We start from the raw sequence: 8,243 nt of genomic DNA, 5'->3' as shown, positions 1-8,243 counted from the left end.
TTACTTCACTAGGTGGATTAAAAAAGGTTTTTTTTTCAAGATAATGATAGATTTGATAATTAATGCATTTTCAAGATATCTGGCAAAAAAAACGATTTTCAATTTCAATCCGTCATCTCATCAATACGAAAAGTTTGTCCCAGTGTCGATTTTTTTTATTATTTTGTTTAGATAATACCAACTTTTGATGGTGAATGCATTTTTAAATATATGACATCAAAGGATATAAAAAATAACGCAAACTTTGTTAAACTGAAAATTCGCTTAAGCACTGCATAACTTTATGTTTTGTGATTTTTGTATGAACCCAGAATGCGAAATCATGCGCAAAGCAAGTATGTCAAAACGAAAAACGTCACAATATATAAACAAAATTTGTGTTACACAAACCTCTCCGAAAGCTATTAGTTTTACGATTTGTGTAAAAATTCGAAGCAAATACTTCCGAAATCTCGTGTTTTATTTTGCGGCATGTTAAAATATGCATTATAGTTTAGGTTATCTATGAAGAGGTTTGGAAATCCAATGGATTCTCCCGTGCCGTCGACAATGAATTTTTCCACATTTGTCTTGGAACTAAACCAAAGCCCTCTAGTTGATTATACAAGCGGTAATAACAAAAGCAGTAATCGCAACTGTTGTCTGCCAGAATCTCGAGTGTCGCAAGATTTCGAGAACACAATGCAAATGATGATGTCCAATTACGATTTGGATGATGATGATAAGTTATCGTTGGCAGCCGCTCCTGTATTGAGAAGTGATTGTTACGACTCGGATCGCGAAGAGTCAGGTATGCAGAAATAAAATCTACAGTCCTGAATGGTAATCTCATGTCCTCTTTCTTCAGGATATATAGCGAATGACAGTGCCTTTTCACTAGACCGAGAATCTCACGAATCATTGGAAACTACCCTGGATAATGACGATGACCCGTTGGAACTTACGGAAGAAGATTTCGATGATAGTGGTGACGCCGCCGACGGCGGAAGTTCGGATGAGCAGCAACATTCAAGATCGTTATCCTTATCTTTTTCGCTATCGAGCTACCGTGCACAAGAGAATTTTTCTCAATACTCACAAAGTACCGACAAAGGACTTTCGAAACGATATGATTCTCCTTGCTCATACGAAGATGACCGTGAATCGGAGTGCACTAATTTTGATAAGCTTGACGATTGGAATGATTTTATCAACGACATGCAGAATAATAACAACGGAGATGCTACGACACGAGACTTCAGAGAGTATTATGACGAATATTTAGCCAGTAAAGGGCAGGCTGGAATTCCTGTTTCTAGAACTGGCAGTGGAACAGAGCGATCGAGTGACGAAAACGAAAGCAAAGAATCTACTAGTAGCTGTGGAGATGGCGAAACGGTCCAGTTAGCAGCTATGATGATTGATAGGCCAGCTGGTATGCAAATATGTATTCTAATACTCATTCTACTATTTGCCTAGTATTCAGGGTCTATAGCAGCGTACAAGTAGCATATGAAATACGCAGCATTTCAGAATTTGGAATAGGAAAAGTAGGATTAAAGAAAGGGTTCATAATTGTTTTCTTGATCGAATTTGAATTTCATTGTTTATTATATAGTAAGGTAACCGAAATAAGCAATTTTGCTAGTAAAATCGAAAATCCATTTTCTGACAATTTTGTGTCACTTTGAAAAAGTATACATTATAGCATAGATCATCTTTCCAGATCCGCATCCAAATACACCGGTATCCGTACACCAGACCACTGTAACGGAGAAATGTCGCACTTTCCTCGAATATCGCAACCCTGCTTGTGAATTTGATGACGAACCAGTGGCATCGGAAGAGATGTGGGACGAAGTAGTTAGTCATCAAAACTCCTTCAAGCGAAAGTTTTGTTACGAAGATCGTGATGATTATGACTATGAAGTGACGGAACTGATCACGGAAAAGTTTCGTAAGACAGACATCGTACCAGATCACGGGTCTCATGAACCGATTTCGTTGATAGACGAACAACAATTTAACCGGTTGACACAAATGGAATCTCCCAGTAAGACGCCCGTTCCAGGAAAACTGGCCGCTGAATCCGAAAATAATAACAGAACAAACGAAACCGAAGACATTGATCTGATCGATTGTACGGTAGTAACTACTCCTACGAATCATAGAATTTTACGGCAGACTTTTCCAAAGCTCACTGATAACTCGAAACTTAGCCAAAGTACGACTGTTGCACGAGAATGTGATTTCAATACCAAACATCGGCGTTCTATGATAGGAACTCCGACTTCTGAACTAGTAACTCGATCACCATTGACTTCCGTCACTGCTCATCGTAGATCGAATCTTAATTTAAGTCTGATTAACGCTCCCGACAATTCCCATTAGTACTTTTCTTACCATACGGCTATTATTTATTTATTATTAATATTTTGTTAATGTTTCACTTTGCTTGACATCTCTTACCATTTATAATCAGACATGGGAGTGTTTTCATTTGTTTATAAGTTATAGTATTCAATACTAGTGTGACAAACGACATGTGAAATACTAGTCTCAAACAATACCTTTACTGATATAATCAGTATTCTTACATTTGCCCCAGGAAGGAGGTTTTTATTGTTATTATTTTTTTTTATTGCTCGCTCTAATCAAGTAAAAATAATTTGATTGAAATACGTATTGGATTCTAAAAATGCTTTTAATCTTAGGAAACCGTTACCTGTGACTATTTTACCTGGTAGACAAGCAAGTCCAAACAAAAGTAGTGCAACAGGTTGAAAACCTTTAACCCTAGAAAATCATAAGCAGAACCGTTAAGACTTACACAACCGCGAAGACTTAGAGAAAATATATTAGTTACAAGAACAAATCCAGCGTTTCAATTTTTTGATGACAAATTCAAAGTGTCTAATTTCAGATGTGTTGCTATAATATTAGATAGTATTTTCGTAGAAATATCGTATGATCGGAAGACTTGCTCGCATGCAAATATGCTCATATTTTCAACGTATTGCAAATTAAAGATCTACCCCGGATTAATACAAAAAAACGTGTGGGCGAATTTTGTTCGAGTTTGCACCATTTCTAGTTTTTGACTTCGAATTGTCATTTTGATATTTGCGTACATAATATTAGAATACATTAGAATCATTTAATATTTGAGTTTTCCTAAATCATCAGGCTTATGGGATTTTTCATTTACTTATAAACAGCGTTTTAATTTCAGTGTAAGCAAAATCACAATTCAGCTGTTTTTCAAAGAAGGGCGAATCTGGAAATAATAAATGAGACGATAAAACTACCAGCAGATTTGCCTAGTCGCGGAAATCAGCCAATTTCACGAAAAATGCACGAGGGCGTAATTTCACAATTCACACACGGAGCATAGAAATAAACAAATCGAATAAGGGCGAAACTCTTTATATGTTGATTTATTCAGTGTATATAAAAGAAAAGAGGACAAAATTTCATACCTTTTAAAGATAAACCAACAGTTCACCGACTTATCAAAAATTGATCTGACAATATACGATAATATCTAAATAGGATTTGAAACAAAAGTCAAAACATTTATCGATGTTTTTCTACATTTGCTGTAGATGTTAGATTCGCCCTTTTTTTAAACAACTAGCAAAAGGATAAAAAAAACAAACTAAAGCTCAGCACGCCTTTTCTGTTTTATTTATTTAAACGGCTCTACTGTAACATTTGAAGTTGGTATTGGTTTATTTTCCAGATTTAAAATATTAAAACTGACATATGAATCTGTAATTAGAAAACTCCAGAACTTTTCCGTAGTCCTAAAAATTTAATTCTGTAACAATCTCAGTTTCGCCCTTCGTGTTCCATGCAAACAAACGACGATACTTTTCGTGATATTTTATTTTCACCTTTTTTTGTAAACCGACATGTACAATTTTAAAGATAATACGTTATAATATTATTGGAAATCTATATCGTTATATATCTTATATTTTTATCGCTTGATGCCAAACCTAACCCAGTTTCTACCCTGTCAAACCAGTGTCCACTCTATCAACCAGTTTCGAACCTAGTGCTAACGTTGATAAACTGAAAATCGAGTCTGTTTTGAACCTGGGTTTTATATCGGGTTTACCCCGTAGCTAAGTGCGAACCGAACACAGTTTCGTGAAAAATGTTTGTTTGATGAAACTACCCTGGGTTAGTTTCAGTTTTCTCAAGCGAAAACAATATTAGGATGATGATTGAATTCTACGCAGGCCGGTAAGGAGAACTCGTATAATTTCAATTATTTTGTAGAATTTTTGGGTTTATTACATGAACTGTTCATTAGAAAATGTAAGAAATTGTATTTTCTTTCGGTTTTAGTAATCATTTTTGATTTCGTAAGATGATATGTTGACCAATCGCATATTGGATTAGATTTGCGCATCTGTACAGTGTTTTAAGTGGCATTTCATTTCATTACAATTTTGCAACAAATAAAACCATTTGAAAATGTTTAAAATCTCACTTGTTGAAATCAGTACTGAAAACTTTTATTGTATAAAACAGAATCTTGGGTGTTGCGAAAAAACAATTTTTCTCACACCAAAATAAACTTTTCGCTTGTATAAATAATTTTGTTAATGATTTATAAATGATTTTATTAGTGGAAATTTGTTTTCCCTTGCATTTTGACAGATAAACTTGCAATCATCATCCTCGCACACTTACACCTACAGTAGCAAAAACCCAACGTCGCCCATAATGTCAATTTGTATCCATGTTTGACTGAAAATTAGCTTTCTGTCTTGGAAAGTACTTCATAATAAGTGGTTCTCTGGCAGCGTGCACTTGTGCCGCTGTAACAAAAGAGAATGTACCGTTCCCACCTCTTATAGTCGCTTATACACTTTGAATCTATCAGCTGTTAGACATTAAATTGGGCGCGTATTTTACTGGTCGCAGACTGTATCGTTTCTGTTCGGGTTTTATTCCTAATTTGTATTCATCGTATTTATCGGTGATAATCCAAATGTCTAGAAGCACCCGTCGAAGCGTTAAAGGTCGTCCAAGTGAGATTGTTATTGATATGGATCAAGAACAATCCAAGGAAAATACAACACCTCGGCGAAGAGGACGACCACGGAAAAACGATTCAATACAAGAGGAGGAAATGTCCGTATCCCCTAGAAAACGTAACAAAATAACCCCGACTAATAATGAGCCTATTAGTGTAAATTCTGTTGGAAGTTTACCCGAGCGGGAACGCGAAACCGAAGAATTGGCGAAATATATTGAGGATGTCTTAGCCGATAATGGATCTGGAAGTTTGTATATAAGGTAAGTGCTTGCTTTATTTTGTCAACATCCGAATGACGATTGTTGTTTCAGTGGTCCACCAGGAACAGGTAAAACAGCAACACTCACCAGGATTATAAGTGATCCGAAACTGGCAAGCAAAATTAAAATGGTATATGTAAATTGTACCTCCATGAGCAGCGCGGGAAGTATTTATAAAAAAATATGCGAAGAGCTACAACTTTCACCAGCAGGAACAACGGAAAAACTTTACCTTAACGCTATCGAAGAGTATCTAAAGAAAAAGCACAAGACCATTATGCTGGTGCTGGATGAAATCGATCAACTTGCAAGTAGCAAACAAACTATTCTATACAACATATTCGAGTGGCCAGCAAAACGAGGCTCGAAACTTATTCTAATCGGAATTGCTAATGCGCTAGATTTGACAGATCGCCTTCTATCGAGACTTCAATCCAGATGTGAGTTGAGACCTCATTTGATACAGTTTCTTCCGTATACAAAATCCCAGTTGGTTACTATTTTGAAAAACCGTTTACGGGAGAATAACACAAGTGAACTATTTAACGATGCTGCATTGCAATTATTGGCAGCCAAGGTTGCATCCACATCTGGAGATGCACGACGAGCTCTATTTCTTTCCAAACGATTGGTGGAATCTGCTGCCAAAGATCATCGTCAAGCCCGGAAAGCTGCAGCCATTGCTCAGCAAGAATCGACAATTGATACGAAACCGGCATCGCCTCCAAAAGTTGTTCAAATTAGGCAAGTTGTCAGTACGTTAAATCAGGTTTATGGATCAACACAAAACATGGACGAAGACGCAGCCTTTCCGTTGCAGCAAAAGCTTCTTATTTGTGCACTTCTGCTGGTACTGAAAGCGAGCAAAAGCAAGGATGTAACGGTGGGAAAATTACATCAGGTGTACAAAGCGGTATGCGCGAAACAAAATCTACTTTCGGTGGATCAAACGGAATTCACGAATCTCTGCTCACTCGTCGAGACGCGCGGTATTCTGCGCATGCAAGGCAAAAAGGAAGCTCGTTTGAATCGTATCCTGCTGCAATGGGATGAGGATGAGGTACACAATGTGCTCAACGACAAGCAACTGATTGCCAGCATCCTCAGCGACACGTCTTGTGTCGGAAAGTAATACTTGCGTTTTAGAGACTCAGTAGTGTTTTAAGGTTATTTTTTATTTGTTTTTAAATGAATTTATATTGATAAGTTATTTATAACGCATAAACTGATGAAATTTACTAGTAATATTGTGGTTTTAAATGTGAGATTGTTGTACGCCAAACCAAAATTTTTCAAGTCATTCATAATACACAGCAAAGACGGTAGCTGTCACGAAATACGTTGATGTTTCGAAAGCGAAATTCGTATAACTATCTCTGTCAGCATCCCAGAGGAATCGCATCACGGACTTGAAATTCTGCGAGGATTTATCCCCCACCGTTACCAGTGCAATGATACGATACCTATCATAATTGCAACATTTGATTAGGTCCTTCAACTCAACGCTCAGATGTTCCGCCAACCGTTTCGCACGCTTGGGATTGTAGGTTAGATCGTTCAAAAATATTGACAGGTAACAGTTGATAAGTGTTTCAACGCTTTCACGATTGAACGGGTGTCGAGATTCCATGCGATAATTGTTTTGAAAACGTGGTATATTGTACTAGAATATCCGCGAAAATCAAAAAAAATAAAATCAAAATGTCAATTAAGTCATTACCATGGTACTCCTACGACTGGTCCACACACGTGACTGCATTCGAGGGAATGCGCTATCCATCATTCTACCAAATAATTGGGCAGAAGATTGTCGGTTAAGCTGAAATTTTGTTTTTGGGTCTATTATATTAGTTAGGTAAAATCGAAAGAAATCATACATCTGTGAAGCCAACTGTCGATCTACGGCGATCCATCATTATACTTTCCCGCAAACCCGGGAAAACCGATTTGCGCTTTAGAACGAGAGCGAAATTCAATTATTGAGAGGGAAAGTGATGTGAAAATTACATCTTCCTACATATTTTTTCCCTTCCTTGCGCTTCTCCACTCCAAGTTCTTCGTGTGGTTCCAGGATGGCAATCTTTTTCTTTGTCACTTTTTTCGGAGTATCCGCCTTGAATTAAAAAAAACAGCAAGCGTTATGTTCAGTTGTGGATTGAAAAAATTGGTTCTCGCACCTGAATTTCCGGTGCGCCATTTTCAGCCTTTTCGACTTCTTTTTCTGACATTTTTGATGAATATCTGAACCGTTGAGGTTTCGTTTACGGAAATTTTTTACTTCGATGTCTGATTCAAGGGCTACTATGTCAGGCTACTATCACTGTAATGTTTTTCCGCTTTTTGACGAGTCAGTGTTTAGTGTAAATTAAAAACCAAAGCGACATAAATTATTAGCTTTTACGATCACTACAGGGCTGGGGTTGAATTATTAAGTCAAATGAATATTCACATTCACGTTACTTGAAAAATCACGTGAAATAGAATCAAACATACAATTTACGTGAATTAACCAAACGTAAATTTCCAGTGTGAAAAATTCGATTTTCAAAATAGCGAACAGTGAGTATTTGAATAGTAAATAGTTCAAAACTTGAAAAATCTTCTAAAATCACAATTTGCTCAAAGACTATCAAGCAAAGAATTGTGGTTTTGACTAAATTTTTGCTAAATGCATTTTTGTGCATGGCGAAAATATGCGGGAGCCCAAGAACGAAATCCAACGGAAATCGGCCCCTGTCACGGCGCCATCTTGTTGAGATCTAAATCGGAGCTTCAAAATCAGCTGATTGCAACGTAAACAAGGAATGCAATTGTTTCATGGTTTACCTTGTTTATTGCACGAAAATTAGAGAATTTTAGATCGATTCTCTCACAATAACTTGTTGGTTCACCTAAAATACAGCAGATAGTGTTTTGGGACATCAAGTGGAAGTAATTTTCACAATATCGCA

The 8,243-nt window shown here is 36.8% G+C and overlaps 3 protein-coding genes across 4 annotated transcripts; 2 read left to right on the top strand and 1 right to left on the bottom strand.

Annotated features, from left to right (window-relative positions):
* Positions 1–359: 359 nt before the first annotated feature.
* On the top strand, positions 360–2,854 carry LOC131437945 (uncharacterized). 2 transcript variants are annotated; one of them, XM_058607638.1, is made up of 3 exons: positions 360–790; positions 857–1,414; positions 1,706–2,854. In XM_058607638.1, exons 1-3 carry the CDS (start codon positions 505–507, stop codon positions 2,368–2,370), a joined length of 1,509 nt encoding a protein of 502 aa, XP_058463621.1. In that variant the 5' UTR covers positions 360–504; the 3' UTR covers positions 2,371–2,854. The 2 variants fall into 2 exon arrangements, with proteins under 2 accessions (XP_058463621.1, XP_058463619.1); XM_058607636.1 differs by having other exon boundaries at positions 848–1,414.
* A 2,065-nt stretch (positions 2,855–4,919) lies between these two features.
* On the top strand, positions 4,920–6,504 carry LOC131436693 (cell division control protein 6 homolog). The gene is made up of 2 exons (XM_058605559.1): positions 4,920–5,292; positions 5,344–6,504. Exons 1-2 carry the CDS (start codon positions 4,985–4,987, stop codon positions 6,422–6,424), a joined length of 1,389 nt encoding a protein of 462 aa, XP_058461542.1. The 5' UTR covers positions 4,920–4,984; the 3' UTR covers positions 6,425–6,504.
* Positions 6,505–6,515: 11 nt separating this feature from the next.
* On the bottom strand, positions 6,516–7,596 carry LOC131436694 (dynein light chain Tctex-type protein 2B). Its single transcript, XM_058605560.1, has 5 exons — positions 7,470–7,596; positions 7,310–7,405; positions 7,170–7,244; positions 7,013–7,111; positions 6,516–6,955 (listed from the first exon to the last, which is right to left on the bottom strand). Exons 1-5 carry the CDS (start codon positions 7,518–7,520, stop codon positions 6,590–6,592), a joined length of 687 nt encoding a protein of 228 aa, XP_058461543.1. The 5' UTR covers positions 7,521–7,596; the 3' UTR covers positions 6,516–6,589.
* Positions 7,597–8,243: the final 647 nt, after the last annotated feature.

This window comes from Malaya genurostris, chromosome 3 (genome assembly GCF_030247185.1).
Source record: "Malaya genurostris strain Urasoe2022 chromosome 3, Malgen_1.1, whole genome shotgun sequence".
NCBI classification, from domain to species: Eukaryota; Metazoa; Arthropoda; class Insecta; order Diptera; family Culicidae; genus Malaya; species Malaya genurostris.
The sequence above is the reverse complement of the archived record's forward strand: the minus strand, read 5'-3'. Positions and strand labels throughout refer to the sequence as shown.